The sequence below is a fragment of the Neophocaena asiaeorientalis genome, unplaced genomic scaffold, assembly GCF_003031525.2.
Source record: "Neophocaena asiaeorientalis asiaeorientalis breed wild unplaced genomic scaffold, Neophocaena_asiaeorientalis_V1.1 scaffold254, whole genome shotgun sequence".
NCBI lineage: Eukaryota > Metazoa > Chordata > Mammalia > Artiodactyla > Phocoenidae > Neophocaena > Neophocaena asiaeorientalis.
Window position 1 is genome coordinate 6,537,895 of NW_020174705.1, and position 21,282 is coordinate 6,559,176.

Here is a 21,282-nt window from a genome sequence, read left to right on the forward strand (position 1 = left end):
ATTGAACGCCGAGCTCGTCGGAGGTGGGAGGTGGAGGCTTTGTCTTGGCGGGGAGAAAGGCAATAAGCAGTTGACACTTTGGTAAGTGGCCCATTTGGCGGGGTTGATACACCCACACATCTTCTGTTTAAAAATGTTGATTTGCCTTGATAGTTGAGCACCTCACAGCACGCCTCTGGTTACATTCCTAAAGTTTCCGTTTCATTGAGTTCATTGGCGGAGGAGCACTCCTTATTGCCGAGAACTGAGATGGCTACTCTGCTAACCTCCTCCCAATATGCTCTGGATATAAATCTAGCCGAAGGTTGGGAGTGGGTGGGCTAAGGATGTTGATGTGTCAACAAGATGTGCAGTTGGTATTTGCTCCAGAAGCTCTTGCCGTGTTTTCTTTGAGAGAAACTCATTTTTAGCTTATGAGTTAAATCCAATTTTCGTTGCAGTGATACCAGATTTTTCACTTTGATTCATGCTGGATCAGGTTTAAGAGGTAAACCTTTCCAGTATAATGAACCTATGTTGTTTTTTTCTTTTCCGGTCTCTTGTCTCCCTCATGCCAGGAACTAAGGATTTATTTGGTGTCCACAAAGCAGTCTTAATGCTTTCCATTGTTCCCCATTGACGGTCTGTTTACATGCTTATTAACTTGAAGTTCAACTAGAAAAAAAAAAATCGAACTCCAGCGTCGGCCTTCAGAAATAACTCTAATTTGGTGTCTTTTCTTTCTAACATTGTTCTTTAATTAACAAAGAGGCATTTACAAATATTGGACAGGGTGACAGGTAGATGACTTTTATTAGCATTGATTTACTCCATCTCAGAAGTGGAGAGGACATTGTGAGTTTCCACTTGGCATTTTGCATTGGATTTATTAAACATTTATTGCCCACCTCCTGGATCCAAACTCCTGAACTGGGGTATTGATAGAGGACATGATAACTCAGCAAAAGAGAGGTGTCACACTGAAGTATAAGCACATGATTAAGATGTCTTCTTGTTACTGAGCCCAAGTTCGTGTGCTCAGTGCACAGTGAGGCCAAACAGTACTTACATGTCGGAGTTTGGAGCACAGGAAGGTTTATCGCAGGGACGTGCAAGGAGAGGGAGGGGTGGCTCAAAAAACCCCAAACTCCCCAAATGGTTTCGACAAAGCCAAGGTGAGGGGGGGCGTGGCTGGTTGTTGCAGACTTCTTGGTGTCAGAATCCTTTGCTCTTGTAGCTGTCTGGTAGGTCAGGTCGGGATGTTCTTGTAACCTTCCAGCAAGACAAATGTTATTCTCTGTTTTGAACTTTTTATCTCTATATGAATGGAAAAGTGTTATACCCTGAAAAGTCAGAGCCTTGAGAATGGGCTGTCCTGTCTATTTCGGGCTCTAGACAACATTCTTAAATCGAAGCAAAAGTAATAGAATACGAAGGTTTAAGTGAAAGAAACAGATTTAACATGGAGTCAGACTTATTCTTCCCTATTACATTCTTTCTGCATGGTTCAAGGATAACGCCATTTTGGTTTTGTTTTCATCTATATCTGAATCATCTAAGTATTCGCTTCACATATGCAGTTACCCATGATCAATAAGACAACACACTTGGTAGGCAAGTAAAAATAAATAAATCAGTTCCTGCCATCCCATGTGAGTCTAAAGGAAGCTTGACAAACAGTTGGGGGTTTTTTTTTGCTGTTGAAATTGACCATTTGGCAAGAGAAGAGAGCCACACTGTCCTAAACCAGCCATAGGGGAAAAGGCCTCTAATGGAGATGGGGAGAAACACAGAAGGCACGGCTATAAATCAGGTGAGTTAGGGATTATAACGATTGCTCTTTTCCACTGTTCCTTGTTGCACACGTGTGTTGCATGCAGAGACTGAGACTTGCTGGGTTTCTAGGGAACGCTGTGTGGGGTTCCATGAAGGGAGGAACCTGACAGAGTTCCTTTTATAGACCAGACAGTCATCACCTGTCTGGGGAAAAAGTTTGAGCCCTGCTTTTCCCCAGAAGTAGAAACCGATCTCCATGCCCCGACTCGGTGCAGCAGTAAACGTGAATTTCAGTGAATTGAGGGGGGGCAGTAATTGCCAGTGCAGTATGTTCCACTTTGTCTCCCTTTTCATCAGAATCGCACATATTCCAAGTCTGGTTGCTGTGTTTGGGCCAGTACAGCACTTTCTAAGTATGGGCGCAGTGATTGTTTTTATAAAGACGAATGAGATCCGGTGTGTTATTTGCACACCGTTTATCTGCAAATCTGGGGCAGGGTGCTTTGTATAAAGGACTGGATTGTGGAAGGTGGAACAGGAAGAGGAAGGGCCTCTACTGTCCCAGAAAGGAGACTAACATGGGTTCACCATCAAAGGGTGTCCACGCATGGTGTTAGGTAGCTGACACCTGCGCTGCTGTGTCAGGCAGTTTTCTAAATCAAATAGCAAAAGAGATGTAGAGCACTGCCCTCATGGAGCTTGCATTTTAGCAATGGTGAGAGTCTTTTTCCTTCTGTTACTTGATCAATGAAGTTACTTGATTGCTAGTATACCCGGGAAGGTTCATGGCAGCATTCTTCAGAAGGAAATTAGAAAATAAATGGAAGGGAGGAAGAGAAGGAGGGAGGGAGGAAGGGTGGGAGGGAGGGATGGACGCCTAATCTGGCCTCTGTATCTGAACACCGAGTTAAATCTTGGCAACAGAGTTTTGGGTGAAGTAGAAAAGAAGAGCTTTATTGCTTTGCCAGGCAAAGGGGCCACAGCGGGATAATGCCCTCAAAATTGTGTGTCCTGACCTGGAGGGGGTAGTGAGGAGTTCTATAGTAATGGTTCAAAGAGGAGGGCATGATCAGCTCGTGGACTTTCTTCTGATTGGTTGGTGGTAAGGTAAGTGGGAGCATCATCAACCTTCTGGTTCCAACCGGTCTGGGGTCTACGTGCTTGTGGGCAGCATACTGTTAACTTCTCCCACCTGGCAGGGGTTTCAGTACCTGCAAAACATCTCAAAGATATTATGTGTATCCCTTAAGGGGGAACCAGGACTCTGCCCCAAGGCTGCGCTATTGTCTCTTGATTGCCCCTCCTGTGTCTTCCCAACCCCTCCCTTCCCTGATTAGCAACTGTTTGAACCTGCCTGTTGAAACTCCTGGAAGGGGACACAGAGAGGCTTTTGTGCCCAGGAGCCCCACAGGGTCCTGCTTATTTTCTGGAGGAAGGGAGGGGGGAAGAAAAGAGGGGAAGAGAAGGGAACATTCATCCATCACGGTGACTAGCTAGAGACTTCATAAAGAGACCCCTTGGCCAGCTCTAGACGGCAACAAGAAAGGGATAGCTGAGAAAGCCATCCATCTGGGAGACTCACGTGCCTTCTCCATGAAGCCCCTGTTACAATGGAACCTCCTTATTTTACCTAAGGGTACTTGGTCTCCCAGGAAGTTAATGTGCAGTCCTTCCCTTGTTCCTTTAACAAAATAAGAATCCCTCTAATGTGCCCTGCTTGGAGCAGCCCAAAGAGCCTGGTATTAAGACCCGTAAATCCCTTATCCTGCATCGAGAAGGATATTTTCTCCCTGCAGCAAAGGGGGTACAAAGTGGCATCCTGGCTCTACCCTTCTAGCAGCTTGTGTTCCCCTCGCTCTACTGCTGAGCTTCTGTTTCATGTTCTATCTCAACATCTAAATCCTCCAAGAATTATTGTAAAACCTGCTTGTCGCTGAGAGGGATCTTGTCTGGCTCACTCCATGCCGTAGCCAGCGATAATGAATGGGTCAGCGTAATTACTGTGTTTCCTCACACAGGCAGCCAGCTGCTCTGCCAGATTGTGAACTTTTCATTTGCTTTATTTCAAAATCCAAGGTGTTCCTCTGAAAACTTAATATTTGAACTGTGGCAAGATAGCGCTGGAGTCAAAGGCAGGCTTGCTTATTTTCTCCCCCGTCCTAAAGCCAACATCTCCTATCTCATGACTCCTGGGCTTTTACGATATTAGGTTTCCCTGCTTTTCCCATTGAGGTTGACACCTCTTTGCAATTTCAAGAACAGTAGTTGAAACACCAGCCAGGAAACATGGGTGGTGAGGGCTGGAAAGCTGAGAAGTAAGTACTGCTGTATGATTTGTCTTGAACCACAATTTAAAAAAAAGAAATAACCTGGGTGGTCTTCTAAGACATAAATAGAAAGATAAAAATCATTCTGACTTGATTCTACCACCCTAGCATTTACCAGCATCAGTACAGAAGGATATGGTAGAATCCACGAAACAGGATAGCTGTTGGCCATTCAAGAACACACAGAGAATTCCAGATGACAGCTAGTCTGCCTTCACTTCTGGGTCAAGGGTTATATTCCACTCCATGCAATTCCATGAATATAGAATTGGGAATGGCTCCCGTGGGAAATCCCACTTCCTTCTTCTCCCCGCCCATTGCCACCCACATGCAGCTGCAAACCTACTCTATCCAAGGACTCTGGGAGTAATGGGAATTAATGGGGTGAAGGGCTTCTACTCTTTCTTTCTTTTCTTTTAACTTGAAGTATAGCTGATTTACAATGCTGCATTAATTTCTGCTGTACAACAAAGTTATTCAGTTATATATATTTTATATATATATATATATCTCAATACATTCTTTTTTTAGTATTCTTTTCCATTATGGTTTATCATAAGATAGTGCTGTGCTATACACTAGGACCTTGTTGTTTATCCATTCTATATATAGAAGCTCGTATCTGCTAACCCCTAGCTTCCACTCCATCCCTCCCCCAGCCCCCTCCTCCTTGGCAACCACCAGTGTGTTCTCTGGGTGGAGGGCTTCTACTCTTGAATGTGATAGCGGGGAGGGGAAAAGCCCTTCTCTGCCGTTTGGATGTAGGGTGGAGGCAAGTTTAACATAATATGAAATACAGCACCCTGTGAGAGGCTGGGTATACAGCAAAATAGAGATCCTGGCAGAGGGAAGCTTGGATGTGCTGAGTTAACTCAGGGAAAGAGCTTCTTGGCTGTGAGGCCTCTCTGAGCCTTTACGGTCCTGTGATGCCAAGAGAAGCTGTGTCCTTCCCAGCGTTGCCTGTTGTTACCAACACTGTCTGAAATCCCAGGGGAGTTGGAGCAGGGGAGGCAGGGCTGTAGATGGGGAGGAAAGCTATCCCACCCTGGTTCATGTCATCTGTCTCCCTCTCTCTTGAAATCCTCAAAGCTCCTGTTAGGTAAGCAGGATGAGGGGAGAGAATGGAACAGGGAGAGGAAGTTCCCTGGATAGTCTGTCAATCGTTTGGCTGGACCACAGCCCACGGTTCATTCACTTGTTCATGCATGTAAGTCATCTAGAATCTACTGTGTCCAGTGTCTAGAACCTACTGTGGACAAAATCAGGGAGCTTCTGCTGACGTGGGGGAGGCGCAGGGAGATGCAAAGATGAATGGGATACGGTGGGAGGCCTCAAGGAGCTGGCAGATGAATAGAAGAGGTAAAGGTAACAAATGACTGACTGCTCTCAATACCTGTGAGAGGTTGGGTATTCTGCAAACTAGAGTTCCTGGAAAAATGAAGTTTGGGGGTTCTGGGTTAATGGTGTTAATGCACTTCCCTTACCTTAGGACTTTCTGAGCCTTTAATATAGAGCTCCTGGGACAGTAGTTTCCTAAAAAAGCATCCCCTCCACGGGATTCAGTGTGGGCAACAGTGCCTGCTGCTAAGTGGGATGGGACAGGCATGGCCAGCATGGTGAGAGCGGTGAGATTCAGTGACAGAAAGAGCAGGAAGGCAGAGGTGGTGTTGTGAAGGCTTCAAGGGCCCTGATGCCTGAGGATTTGCAGCCATCCTAGGAGGAATGACACCCCTGCCAGCGGAAGCCATATTAATTATCAGGGATCTCAAGCATCAGGCTTACTTTCCCTGCTGACTCCTCACCGAGTCACTCTGCTCAGAGAATTTTCCCCCAGGGAAGAAAACCCTGCCCAAACCCTTTCCTTCAGAGTCGAATTCCCACACTTCTCTGCAATTATGTTTGTGGTAGAAATGGTTTTATAAGCTGTATAAATGGTTTGGGGGCTGATGGGACCTTAGTAATAATTTGTTTCTTGGAGCCTGAGAGGTCCGTACATCAACGATGTGTACACTTGTCTCTAGGAACGTAGTATTTCAATTTAAAATTTTTAACAAGCAATATAGGTACATAAAGGAAAATAAGGAAAAAAAATTAAAATGGGTTGGGGAAAAGCTATGAATAGACAACTAACATTTACTTAGGAAGTTCAGCCCCAGAGATAACTACAAACACATTGAAATATGTATGTATATGAATTTGTATATATAACTATATAAATACGCACACATATAAATATGCACATATACACATTCACATACCCACATGCATGCGTACGTGTGTATACACACAAACATCCAGGTATATTGTACATACACATATATACATATACTCACTTCCACATGCACACGTGCTTATACAGATGTATGTGTACGTATACACATGCACAGTGTGTGCTCATCACACTGCATAGATGGGTGATAGGTAGACAGATTCGAGAGCACACTGCATATACATCTTGCAATCTGTTGCAATACCTTTTTAGAAATTTAAGTTTGTGCAGTGAGCTTTTCTCTGGTTATTAAGAATGCTTTGTGAAGGTCTGTCCTTGACCTTGGGCACAGGGACCAGGGGCTGAACTAGCCCATCCTTTCTGGAATCAGACCTTGGTCTCCTCCCTCCTACCCGCCTTTGGAAGCCTGACTCTGGGAAGGAAGGGGGGCAGGTGTCCAGCCTTGGCCTGCGGGGAGAAGGGTCCTGAGTGGGGGTGGGGAGGGGCGGGTGGTTCCCTCAAAGGCAGGAGTGCCTCTGAAAGCTCTGCTCTCTCCTGTCGCCCGCAGTGCCCGGCTTCCCGTATCCAGCCGCCACCGCCGCGGCCGCCTACCGAGGGGCGCACCTGCGAGGCCGCGGCCGCACCGTGTACAACACCTTCCGGGCCGCGGCGCCCCCGCCCCCGATCCCGGCCTACGGCGGGTAAGTGGGGCAGCCCCCCGACCCCGGGCGGGCCTCCCGCACCAGCACCCCTTGCGTGCGATCTAGCGCATGCCGGCCTTGACCGCCCCCGCCCCGCCTCCCGGAACCGCCCGGCATGCAGCCCGCGCGCTTGCTGTGCAGCACCTTGCAAAGAGTCTTGAAAAATGAGTGTAATTCGTCTTGTCATGGTTGGTGCCTTTAAGCATTCTACATGTCCCATTTTGTTATGTAAATTCTCTTTGAGACTGAATGCTGGAGAACAGAGAAATGGTTACAGCCCAAGACGTCTTTCTGATGATTGCAAACATCTGGTGATTAAGGAGGTTGGATCACATTTGCCCTTTGAATCCCTCGGTGGAGGGACAGGAGGGTTTCAAACGTACAATCCACTGGGGCGGTCTTGCCCCCCTCCCCAAAGACATCTTGTGCTTCAAGGTGAATGAACCTTTGGCCCAGAAGAGAAAATTAGGTGTCGAGTCTAACGCAAACTCTTGAAGTTCAAAGAAATTGGAAGTGACTCATTTAGTTGGATTTTCCAAAATTGCCTTTGCCTTCCTTTTTCCCTCTCTGAGGACAATGCAGATTGATTTGTTCCCCAAGGCCCGTTTGGTCTTTCTGTACATGGACTTTGCTATTGCCGAGTGAATATCAAGGAATGGTGGTGAATGCTGAGGAAAAAAAAATTGGTACTTGTGTAATGGGTTGCTTTCTTGAAGTGCTCCCCTTTCTGCCTCGCTGTTAGGAATCCTCCTAGAACATTCTGGTCCCCTGGAGTCGGAGAGAGGGAAGTCTCTAAGGCAGTGGTCCTCATGGGACATTGGGAATGTTTGGAGACATTTTTATTTTTGTTTGTTGTGATAGCATCTACTGGGTAGAGGCCAGGGATGCTGCTAAAAATCCTACAATGCACAGGACAGGACAGCCTCCCAACACACCCCCCAACACAAAGAGTTACAGGGCCCAAATGCCAATAGCACCACTCAAAGGAAAACTCAGCTATACCCAGCACAGTCTGGCCAGGAGACTGGCTTTCTGGTCTCTAGAAAGAATCTGGCTGTATTCAGGACTGTGTGAAAGTGTTATTAAATGCATTTTCTATAGCTCTTTGGCTTATCCATCTTTTAGAAAACCTGAATAAGCCTAGATCATCTCTATTCTGATGACAAAGGGAAACACTCTTTGTTCATTATTTATTCATATCTCACGCATTCCCAAGTAGAGCATTTGAAGTGTTTTAAAAACAAATGCAATGAAACAAAGTTAAGAATATTAAGAAGTGAAATTTGATGAAATCATCAGGAAGGGAAAATAAAAGCAGAGAAATAAGACAATGTCCATCATTTCTGTATTGTCATTAGAGTTTTTTTTACCGAAAAGGTGGAGGATAATAACGAACCAAGGATGAATCGGCCTTAAATTCTCCCAACCCTCCAAAACAATGCGTCTCCACGTCCTAAGCCTTATGTATCTGACTGTGTACCGTAAGGAATCATTGCTAGTATGATCATTATCTCCAGCCCACAGTGTCGAGCCCATTTTTAGATTCAAAAAGGCAGAAACAAAGATTTGTTATTCCCAAGGTCACATCATGAGTTATGAAGAAAAAATAAGTTACCCTTTAGGCTCATGAAAGCAAGATTCATAAGCTGTAAATGCAGAATTGCATGTTCATATCACATTAGTTTGTCTGAAAATCATTATCTTACCTTAGTAGATGGTAATTGTCGCTTTTTGGTCTGTGTACCCTCAGTCTATCACTACTATATTGAACAGAAAAAAATAAAATTGTATGGCTTATCCTCATGTGAACAATTTATAAAAATCTCAGAGTAACACACCTGCTGTAAAATTGAAATTTGCTAACTTATAATGAACTTGCTCTTTGCTGGCAATAACCAGGTATAACTAATGCCATGTTCGCCAGGGAGAGAACCAGGCATCTCCAAACGGTGAAGCACGTTGTTGGTGACTGCTTTGGACATGATTTCATTTTAATATTCCAGTGATCTTCCTAATCATTTTGGTTATAATGGTGAATTGTGCCTCTTCACTGGCAATATTATGGTTGGAATTCTGAAACCACACCTAGTAGGAAGAGAAAATTCTCAAGACGGGCAGAGTAGGAAATTCAGAAGGGCTAAGGGTGTGTGTGTCCATGTGTGCATGTTCTATAAGAGCAGATTGAAAAGGAGGAAACTCAGCTAGTTGCCTGGGTGTTTTGCTGGATTACAGACTGCCTGGAGTGCTTTGAAACCAAATGAAAAAGTGTGAACTCAGCATCTTCAGTGGAGGTTCCTTTCCCTTCATTGGCTTAGGCTGAAGGAGTCCACGGCGGGAGGGCCTGGGAGGGGCAGCCCATCTTGGAGAGGAAAAGAGCTGAGCAGGACACAGAGCAGACATTGGCTGGAGTCGAGAGCGCCCTGATCTATGTTGAGTGGAAGCAAGTAGCAGAGAGGTTGGAAACCCATTTCTGTTTCCAGGGTGACATTATCAGGATTCAGGTGGTCCGGGGAATAGTGTGGATTTCCTGTAGCTGTTTGTCTTCAAAGTCCTTTAGTTTCCTGATTTCTAGATTTGACTGTCTTTTCTCCAGTCCAGTTAATTGCTTCTCTCAGCTCGATGCACTGTCTTACGCTAAGGATGCTGAGGCAAATGGCACCTTTGGAGGAGTTTCTTACAGTCAGGCACAGGGAACACCATAGATGCTAACAATTTCAACAGATGTGGTGTGATAAGATAGGGTGTTGCATGGGCACCAGCTTGGGTTCCAGAAAGCTTCCAGAGAGAGAAGAAATCCAGTCATTTCCATTGTAAATCAGTTATACTTCAGTTAAAAAAAATTTTTTTAGTTGAAAAGTTTAAAACCAAAAAAGAAAACGAAAGAAAGAAAATCCAATCGGGAAAAATCCAATCATTTCCTAAATTGCCACATTAAGCTCTCATTCTGCGATGCTCCCTCATACTCAGAGGCCCCCATCTTTTCATTAGCCATCACCTAAAAAACACTGCATTTATTAAGGAAGAATCTATTTTTCCCATTGTCACCAATTGAAGACATATCTGTCATCCTAAACCTCTGTTTTCCATGAAGTATCCAATATGAATACTCTGTTACTAAAATTGCAGCGAAGAATGTGTCATTTATCCTATGTCCCTGTATAGCTTCCTTTTTTTTTTTTTTCCTGAGAGATTGAAAAAAATCCACAGAACCTCCAAGGCCACCTTTGTGAAGCCCTGAGTGACCCTTGGAAGTATCCAACGTCAAGATAGTCACCCAGGAGGATTCACTAAGGATGCTCTTATATTTCCTTGTACTGATTTGGTTTTTCCCTCCACGTCCTGATATTTTCTGAAATTTCTCCCAGCAAGTAAAGAATGTAGGTTATGAAGAGCCCTGTCTCCTCTTTCTCACATAGCTAAATAGAAAGTTATTGGGACATTAATTCATGATCACTCCTGGTGGCGGGGGGAAGGCTCTACTTGGACCAGGGATCACAGGAATGAGAGGAAAGCCCTAGACTGGCCCAACCAACCCCTTAGTGATTGCCAGCATTAACTGAGTGAGAATGGGTGATGAGTTAGAAAGCTAATGTCTACACAGTCTATAAGATTGTTACAGTCCTCTAAAGACACAGACTATGGGGCAGATGAGATTGGCTCCTGCTTTTCTATCTCATACTGCCCTGGGTAGCTGACTTAATAACCTCTGCAGGCACAGTTGCGTTAGCAGGTGAGTGAAGACTACACCTGCCTCCGTAGGGTTGATAGAGGATGAAATAGGGAGATGCAGGTAAGGTTACAACTTATTTCCATCAAATGGCACGTGTTAAGTGAACTGTAGCTACTGTTGTTGCTGTTAACGTGGTTATTGACTTTTATTAGCTGCTCATACCCTCCTCTTTCTCAAGGGTCCCCTTTGGCTTATGTTGAGTACCCATATCTTTCCTTCCACGAGTCACGTACCCATTGGCTGGGGGACGCCTACAGTTCACAGACCTCCATTCCCCATACGCCACAGAGATGGCTTTGGACAGAGGCACTTCAGTGGTTTATGGAATCTGTAGATTGGAAATAAAATATTAACTAGTGAACAGTCTCAGGGAGAGCTAAATGGACCAAGTCGTCCATATTTCTCCTTGCATTTGCTCCTGGAGTCTGTTTAGATAAATGGCTACCATGTCCAGTCTGTCTTCCTAGGACTCATATTTGGGAGAAATTACCCATTGGGTAGTTGTCATTCAAGGGAGCTGGCAGGCTGATGATGTGTGGATGAAGACGGAAGGTAGAAGCGTCAGAGACACATACACCAGACTCAGTACAACATCGGATGTTACAGGACAGCAATTAAGCCTCAATCCTCTCCCCACAAAACCCTATGAGATCGGCCTCACCAAGTTCTTGTTCTTAATTAGTTAATTAATTAATTAACAGCACCTTATCAAGTGCCTCCTATGTACCAATCACACTGTATGGGGCTAGGGATATAGAGGACCATAGGAGATGTTTTAAATTCTTCTTCTTCTTCTAAGTTAAGCACCCAGCATTTGCTATAGGGTTTTTATCTTGGCTCTCTGGATATTTTTGAGCAAGACATTTTGTACTTTCTCAAGTCATTAATTATGTCACATGTATGTACAACTTCTCAGAGTTACCATGAGAAGTATTTTGAGCTGACTATGCTACTCTAAGTGCGAGAAAGATACGGTGGGATCCCAGGAAAAAACTTGTACAGTTGGTCAGTGCAAGAATGAAGCCCATACACAGAGCCTTTGGGAGTGCTTTCAGGTTAGGTCCTTGAAGAAGCCTTTAGAACAGTGTGTGCAAACCTTTCTTTCTGTAAATCAACCATGTTTTTTGGTTTTAATTTATAAATGTCTTATCCTCAGATTGTGTTATCTGATGCTTGGGACGTTTCTCGATGAACATAAACATTAGGTCATCATCACCTAGCCCCAGAATACTTTCCAGAATTCTCTTTAGCTTTTTTGGTTTTTTGGTTTTGCCGTGAATTCTTGTTTAAATTCTCAGCCAGTTTTAAAATGTAACCTCTTACATTAAAAAAAAAAAAAAAGCCTCTTAATTGAGTGCATTTAAAGACAAACCCTCTTAAGTCAGTGGTTCTTAAATTTGGGGGGAGAAAGTGGGATGTCACAGATGCCTTTGATAATCGAATTAAAATATGTATTTTCCCCAGGAGAATGTCAGTGTACATACACTGCCCAATTCTATACAGATGCTAGTGAGTTTATGGACCCACCTGATACCCATTCAGAAACAACTAGCATTCATAAATATTATTTTCCACTTGGAATGGGCAGTAAGATAAAGCAGCTTTAAATAACCTTTCCTTCAAGAATGTATTTGTGGTTGGGATATATTATGTTACCCAAACAGATTGTATAGTTTGGGCATCGCATGATTTCTTTCTTTCCTTTTTTTATAAAGTAAACTAATTTGCTATAGTACAATCATTCCCTGCTTGCATTCATTCAGATATTTAACTCCTGTTATCACCTTTCTAAGAAAATGAGATGTGCGTTTGCATCACGCTCTTGTGAAAGCATGTTGCAGTTCCGAAGAGATTACAGTTACCTTTGCGTGGCTAGACAGACCGCCTCTGCATTAAAACAAGGCTGCACCTGTACAACGCAGGATGGCAACTCTCTTCTCTTGTACTGGGATGTGGCTAATTTATCGATAGCTATGCATTAGACATCATCCCCTGCCCTCATTTCCCTTCACATATGCACCTGTTTAGTGGGGTTTTAAAAAAATGTTTGGATCCATTCTCGAAAACCAACGTGGGACTTTCTAAGAACTTGCCTATAACCAGCTCCTATATAGAATAGGACCTAGGAAGCTGACCTTCAGGGTTGTCTCAAATGTAAAGTAAAATGACACGTGGAGGTTGGTGCTCCATAGGGCAATAAGCCTATTAGTCCTAGGACCGGCAGCGTCAGCATCCCGTTACTTGTTAAAAATGCAAATTCTTAGACCCAACCTCCCCACCCCGCCATCCAGATCTATTGATTCAGAACCTCTGGGCTGGGCATGGGGCCCAGCCATCTGTGTTTTAACAGGCCCTCGAGGTGGTCCTGATGCCTGCTGAAGTTTGACCACTGCTGCCTGCCATGGCAATTAAAAATGTGGGCTGTGAAGCCAATACAACCTGGGCTAGAATCTCAGCTTCTTCATCAGTACCTAGCTCTCTCCGTTTCACTCTCTTGATGTCCGAAGAGGCTATAATAACATTATCCGTCTCATAGGGGTATTTTGAGGATTAGGTGGGATAATGATAATTAGGTCAGACTAGGGACGGACACAGAGGAATCGCTCTCCAGGTGTGAGGGCTCGTGGCGGTCACATTCGTGCTATGACTTAGGAAAAAAACACACAGTATCGTGATGAAACTCGCAGCCCATCAAGTGGCTTTGTTTCATGCGGCCAATGAGGATGGCCGTATCGGTTCCTAGTTTTTTGGAGTCATTGTGAAGGTAGATCACTCACCCTCTGGTTCGTTTCTCTCCAAACTGTGCAGGTGTTGCCCATAGTGAAAACCAGCAGTCCCTACCCTGGGCGGTTTGTAAGAGCAGCTAGAATTCTCCACTTCCTTTCTTAGGGAAGCCACCACAGTTGGCTGAGCCTCTGAACACCCCCAAACTAGAAATTATGCCCTGGACCCTGTAGACATCGGACCTTGCATTGGCTGTTCACTTTGCCTGGCTTGCTTTTCCTCCCTAGTTCCTCTTGAACTAGCTCAGGTGCTGGGGTTTCTGGGCCGTTCGCTGGGGTTCCCTCACCTCTGATGCCAGCCCTCCTCCTTCCATTACCAGCTCAGAGCGCCATCGTTCCCCTCCTCTGCAGCAGCTCTCGCGGCTGCCACCTTACACCAGGGTACCTGGCTTTGTGCCTCCCTGTAAGCTCCCTGAGGGCAGCCTTAGCTGGTGGACTTGCCCTGAGCCGCAGCATCCTGGTTGGAGTGTAGTAAGCATTCCAACAGCAGAGGAATAGGGCTCATCAGTCTGTTTGTTTGAGTCTGTTCAAATGAGACACCAGATCACATGTTCCCTTTGGTTCTCTGTCTTGTAAACGTGGGATGTCAGAGTCCCTGAGTAATCTTCTGTGGTCCACGGTGGAGGGCAGAGCGTAGCAGCCAGGTCACCTGGCTGAACAGGCCTAAGGCAAACATCGGGGCCTGTTCCTGACTCACTTCTGGGAGCTGTTGGTACCAAGAGGCTTGCCATGGAGGCACGCAGCTGGCCACAGTGCACAAGAGCTTGTCCTGATGAAAGAAGGGGCCCTTTTCTCAGCCAGAGCTCTGCCTCAGCCACTCCTGGTCCTGTGCCCCCTGGAACAGCCCCCAATGTCTGCAAGAGCAGACACAGATGGAGTCCCCCTCTACAAATATTTAGAGAAAGGCATCCCTTCCCATATTTGAATGTATATTAATGTTTGGTTAAATATTAATATATTGTTCACATATGCATCACATTGTCTAGCCTCTTGCACTGGTATCCGAAGTCCGGGTCCAGGTTTTTGGGGTTTTATTGTTTGTTTGTTTGTTTTTGGCCTCACCGCGTGGCTTGTGGGATCTTAGTTCCCCGACCAGGGATCGACCCATGCCCCCTGCAATGGAAGCTCAGAGTCCTAACCACTGGACCGCCAGGGAAGTCCCAGGGTCCAGTTTTCGAATCTTACCCCGCCCCCCATTGACAGCAGCCATTGATGCTGAATAACCAGATGAAGATTCTACCTAGAATTGCTCTGTGTCACCTTCTGTCACCTACTAATGGCCAACCCCCCCCTTTAAACTATGGGCAGTGTTCACTCAATAGATATTTACTTACATCTTCAGTGTGAAAAGCAATGTGTTGGCCATCAAGTGGGATAGAATGTCGAGTAAGCTATTGGGTGCAACTTTCAGGGCGAAATGAGCTGCCTACACAAATGCCTTTAATATTTGACCAATATTTAAAACTGTTGGACCAAGTGAGGATTTGAGGATCGGAAAACGTGGTGCTGGTGTTCACAGGAAGGAGGAAGAACTCAGCTTGGGGTGGGCACTGGATAAAGCTCATAGCGATGTGATATTTAATTAGATTTAATAATTAGAACTTTGTTGGCAACTACCTCGCTCATCGCTTTGCACACATCACCTAACTCAATCCTCCCTTGACGTGGGCACTTAACCTCCTTCCCCATTTCACAGATGAAGAAGTGAAGCTCAGGTAGCTTAGGTCATTAGTCCCAGGGCGCATAGCTGCTGACTGCTGAGGCTGTGACCCAGATGCCCGTGTGTTTCCTCTCTAACTTGGCTCTTGAATGGTGTTCTGCTTTTGGATGAGGTTATCAGGAGATAAGGCTTCCCTGGCACAAGGACCAGCACTTGCAAGGGCGTGATGTCATGGAGGAATGGACAGTGTGACTGACGTCTTGGGGGAATGGACAGCGCGGTTCTGATCTGGCTGAATGATCAGCTCTGGGCCCAGTCTTGCTGGCAGAGGCCAGCCCTGGCTTCTGACCCCCAACAGGCAGTATCTTTTTATGTTGGAAACGTTGAAAGAGAAATCAAAGCCTAGCTCAGGTTGCCACTTACCTCTGGATCTCGGATTAGGGTTTGACGCTGCTTGACAAGTGCTCTTGTGAACCGGAGCCCCTTTTCGATCCAAACAAAAACAGCTGAAAGTGATTCCTACTGACCTCCTTAGCATGTGAACTCCCTGCCCCGTTTTTAAAGACGATGGTACTTGGGGTTTAACCAATCAACTCTGAAAAGCTCTGAGAAGCACACTGCAGTGTTCTCCAGCAAACCAGTGTCACTGCCGTGTGCGTGTGTGCGTGTACGTGTTGTCGAGTGTCTCCCCTTGGCTCTCGATATGCTTGGCTTACCTGCGGGTCCACTCTGCTCCTGAAACCTGCTGGAATCCTTCGGTAATCAAAGTCCTGCTTCTGTTAGGACTGCAGCTCTATTCGACGGTGGGGCGCATTGGAGAATTTGCGGTGGGGCGCATTTGACAGAATCATAAATCATCTGTAAATTCCAGGGGAAGAGATCAGGGAAGGTTATTAATAACAACTGCTATCCTTTGGAAACATGCCTTAGAAACCCTCATTTTTGTACTTGAGGTGTTCTGGGATCTTCACAAAGGCCTGTGAGGTGCGCAGGCTACATGGGATCCTCATTGAACCCGTTTTAATGCTTAGGAATTTTAAGTCAGTTTCCTAGGAGCCCAGAGCTTTGAGCTTCTTTTCCTGGATATTTCACTCGAGGTAAACCAAAAAACTTCTGGAAAAGTCCAGGATCTTTTATTTACCCCGTCCTGTGAAGTCCCTTCTCTCTGAGATGACTAAATGGACAGGAATCAGAGAGCTGCTGTGAGGCCAGGCTTGTTCAATCATTATGTGGGAGTCTGCTTAGTCTGGTTATAATTTATGCGAATATACACACAGACATAGGCGTGTACACACACGGCTCACGAGCCCACGTACACACAGATGTGCACACACTACTACACACATCATATGCATAATGTCTACATTCATATACACATGCACTTATACGCATGTACACGGTATACACATGCACACGCATGCGTTTACATGTTCCAAGTAACACACACATTCATATGCACATATACGCACACCCATATGCAAAAGCACACATATTTTTGCACACACATCTACGCACCTGTTCACACACCCGTATAATTAGAGATATTCTACATGTACCATAAAAGAGGGGCACGTGGAATTACCAAATAGAATGCTAGAGTGTGAAAGAATATAGAAGAAGGTTTCTGAAATCGTTTGGATTGTGCAATGCCCCTGAGGTCCTTCAGCTCTAACCCATATTGAAAATGTGACATCCATACGCCTGCTCTTATCAATCATATGTTTTAAGCAGATGATTTTTTTTCCGGGGGGACCTAGATGGTTTGGCTGAATGCAAACCCTGATCCTCATATCTGCGTGGGTCACTTAAAATAAACGTGAATCCTCTTTGCATTTCTACACCCCTCCGGGAAGATTGGAAAGTCTGGTACCCAGCACGCCACCATGTCCTGATTCTGGGCCGACACCGAACCCCAGCCTAATTTTCTCAGTCTGATGGACTGCCGTCGTCTCCAACCTCCTTAACCAATCTGAAAACGATCCTCGGTTCCTGTGTTTCGGATCTTGTGACCAGACTAACTTCGCCAGTGCAGGGGTTGGTGTGTCTGCATGGGGAAATGCACTAATATGAATGTTTTTCTTTGTGTGTGCACCCTTGCAGTGTTGTTTACCAGGATGGATTTTATGGTGCAGACATTTATGTAAGTATTCATTAACGTGCATGCCATCCTTGTTTCCTCCCGAGTCATTCTTTTTACAAGTTTGCTGCAAATTTCTCTACTGGGTGCCGCCCGTTTCCTCTTCCTGTGAGAAAGAGCCCAAAGGCTTGGAGGACTGAAGGCCTTCTGCTCATGATAGCCGTCGTGCTGTTGAGTGAGGGGCATTAACTCCCTGATTAACTTCAGAATAAACGCAAAACACCTTCCCCCAAAAGATGACATTTTTCCCATGTCACATTAAAGACCCTGCTTCAAAAAGAAATCCTCTCTGAAGTTCTCAGTATGGTCTGTGTGTTTTCAATATAATATGTAGGATGACAGCTGTAGTTACCAGCTGTAGAGGGTGAAAATATATTTTCATGGCTGATGTTTTGGATGTTTTCTTGTAAATATATTTAATTGTTGATCACTACAGCCCCAGAAAGATATTTCTTCCCCCAAACCCCGTTTCTCTCTCTCTCTCCCCCACTGATGATTTTAGCAAGAAATATCTCCTAACAAAATACAGACCAACTTAAGCATTCAACTCTTATTTTTTTCAACTCTTTATTCCCTCCATCTCCCCCAAACAGTTACCTGATTCAGAATTATTTGTCCAATTTAGAATTGTTTGTTAAATGGTACCAGTTTATTAAGCTTTTCACTTTTAGAGAAGAGGAGGATGTTTCTCATTATGGGGCCATAATTAAATTTACCTAACTTGATCTAGAGGTAGTTATTCACCCATGGTATGATATCAGCCTCAGTGTTTTGAAAATGACTTGGAATAAACACAATTGAAAAGAAATGGTTGGGGTTGGGAGGTATTTTCTAAATCATACCATTTTTATTACGAGGGACCTCAAATTCAGTGGAATCATATTTGTTGTTTTATAGATTAGATAACAAAGAAAAATGTAACCATATTTCTGATCAAATTGAGGCAATTTACTAGAAAATAGGAAAGACACTAGTTATTTAATTTCCTTCCCTTCGAATTTCAAATAATTACAATTTTGAGGCAGAGTATTAATCTCCATCAATGATGAACTTGGGTTTTATTATAATTGCATCAAGTACATTTATTATAATCTGTGGGTTAGGTTGTTGGTTTTTTTTTTTTTTCCCCTTAATGAAATGAAAGAGCAACTTACATGTTCTTTATTCACCCAGGGAACAACCTATTTCCTTCTTGTGGTGTAGCTCCATCCTCTCCTTCCCAAGTCCTCTTTTTCCAAACTTTGAGTTTATGCCATTTTAAATAGAGAAGCAGGCAGGGGCTAAACAGGCTGGACCTCCTCCAAATCCTCAGATAACCCATGAACCCAAACATCAGTCTATACCCTTCCCCTAGGGTAGCCTCTGGATAGAGGATGCAAATGGAGGGAGTTAGGACTTAGTTTCGGACATTTTTTTTTTTTTAATTTCAGAAATGGAAGAGAGTAGAGAAGGGATGGAGAAATTAGAAAAAAAGAAAATACACAGAAAGGAAAACTATCTTCATCAACACTCACCCAAGGGGAAAAAAAATGTGGACATTACTAAGTCTAGCTAAAATCAAACACATTACAATTATTAGCTGCCATTTATTGAGTGTTCCCTTCTCTGTAAAATGACAATAATTTATTGAATTATTTGTAAGATGACAATGACTTATTGAATTATTAATTTGTGCTGTCCTATGGGTAGGTCAAATTGGTGTCTCTTCCTTGCCTCATAGCTTTTTAGTTTAGTTTTTTGTTTTTTTTTTTTTTTTTTTGCGGTACGCGGGCCTCTCACTGTTGTGGCCTCTCCCGTTGCGGAGCACAGGCTCCGGACGCGCAGGCTCAGCGGCCATGGCTCAAGGGCCCAGCCGCTCCGCGGCATGTGGGATCTTCCCGGACCGGGGCACGAACCCGTGTCCCGTGCATCGGCAGGCAGACTCTCAACCACTGCGCCACCAGGGAAGCCCTGCCTCATAGCTTTTTGTATAACAGGAAGTAGAAGCTTCCTGAAGGTACAGGCAGTAGGAGCCCACAAATAAGGAAAAAGAATGGGCGAGAGTAACAGATAGAGAACGTCTGCATTGGTTGAGACCAATGAAAAGCCGCGAGAACAAGGCAAGTAGAGAGAGCAAAGGGACTCAGAGGAGAGCATCCAGACTAAGGTGGAAAGAGAAACTCCATTCAGGGAGAAAAGCTCCAGAAAAGTCCCTTTGTGCTTTCGGTTCCTTTTGGGGTTTTTGCTTCCCACTGGGTGAGGTTTGGATGAACAGAGTTACGTCAATAACTTCAAGTCCTGAGTTTCCTGGTGCCAAGGCTTAGAAATCTGTCCCTTTTGCCCTTATCAAGCCACCCTACTAGCCAAAAACATTTATATATTTTTCCCACTGTTCATATTATGATGATAAGATTTTAAGGAGGCAGCTCCAAACAGGCAATTCGGTGACGGAAAAGCGAACTGAAATATGAAGTTTTAGCTTTGTTTACGCAGCACATTTCTGTCCTCTTTCCAGGAAGGTAGCTTCTGGAATACTTTACTCTGTATCCGAAGGCGGCTTTGGAATCTTGCTGCATGGGTGGTGTATGTATGTGGGGGACAGTGATGAACTAGACTCTGCCCCATCAGGGCAGCAAACCAAGGGCTCATAGATGGCCTTAAGTTGATTTAAGGCAAAAAAGAATATGAATATTTCCTGCACTCTAAAGCTTATGGTGCAGGATTCATCCTGGCCAGAAGTATATTATAATCTTGAATGTGCTATTTCAAGCTGCTACCCCTACCTCCTTTTAGATACTGGTATGTTCTGATGATTAGAAATGTCCCCCGTGCTCCATTTTTTTTTAAAGAAATGATGATTAAAGAGGTTCATAAAAAGGCACGCAAGGTTCTATTTTATTTAAAGGAAGTGTGTGGCTTGCTCGTTTGATCTCATTAAAAATAGTGCCCTAGCACAGGGAGGTCAGCTCGGTGCTTTGTGACCACCTAGAGGGGTGGGATAGGGAGGGTGGAAGAGAGACGCAAGGGCGGGGTATGGGGATATATGTATACGTATAGCTGATTCACTTTGTTGTACTGCAGAAACTAACACAACATTTTAAAGCAATTATACTCCAAGAAAGGTGTTAAAAAAATAGTGCACAATGAATAGGTCTAGGGCCATCCTGAGAAGACCTGGGACATGTCTTAGACACATCGGTCCCCTCTAATAGGTCTAAACCAGTTATTTCTTTTTCATTTTATTGGGCAGAGTAATAAGCTTCTGGCTTTGCTTACTTTTGAGGAAAGTAAGGGGAGGCTGCTCTCCAAATCTTCCTGCCCCGATTATCCTCAGCCTTGACAGTGGATCAGAGCAACCCAGCAACTGTAACAGCATGGGTACCAGAACGCCTGACCTTTTGTACATACCCTGCTTTCTCCACTCCTTCTCCTCTTTGTCGTCCAAGGTCCCCATCCCTCCCACCTGGTGGTGGAGCCCTCTGGCATCTCCCCTTCCTGCCAAAGCACAGAGGATTTGAAAGACCCGCAGGATCCCTGTAACTAGCAATCCCCCTTACCTAGAATTAGCTCCTCTTAAACTTTTCAGGGAAGAGAAGATTGAAGTGAGAGAGAGAGTGATAATCATGGACACCCCGAAAGTGCTGGAGGCAGTGGATTTGTAAGAAGATGCTGTGAGCTAGAAGCTAAGGTTCAAAACCAGGGCCGCTCCTTTGGGCTGAGTGCAAAGAAGAATCATCTTAACTCGGGAGCCCAGCCCTGCAGGGGAAATGCTGCCTGTTATGCTCAGGCCCAGTGCAGATGGCCAAGGGGTTTCTGAGTCAGCAAGGAGGGTCACAAAAGTCGTCACCTGGGTCCCTTCTACCTGAGGACACACTATACACACACACACACACACATACACACACAAACTTTTAGTATTTTGAAAGGTAGGAATTGAGCTTCCATCACTAGCCTGTCAGACCTACAAGTTCACTCATTGTTTAGTGGTGCCCATTTCCATA

General features: G+C 44.7%; 1 protein-coding gene across 3 annotated transcripts in view; it reads left to right on the forward strand.

The window, feature by feature from the left end:
• LOC112409399 (RNA binding protein fox-1 homolog 1) overlaps positions 1–21,282 on the forward strand; it is a 1,082,427-nt gene that overhangs the window by 1,019,172 nt on the left and 41,973 nt on the right. For 2 of the 3 annotated variants that reach the window (XM_024759496.1, XM_024759498.1), the window contains exon 9: positions 6,860–6,992. In XM_024759496.1, the coding sequence (XP_024615264.1) occupies positions 6,860–6,992 (133 nt within the window). Of the gene's footprint in view, positions 1–6,859; positions 6,993–17,265; positions 17,306–21,282 lie in introns of all 3 variants that reach the window. The other variant, XM_024759497.1, reaches the window with a different exon arrangement.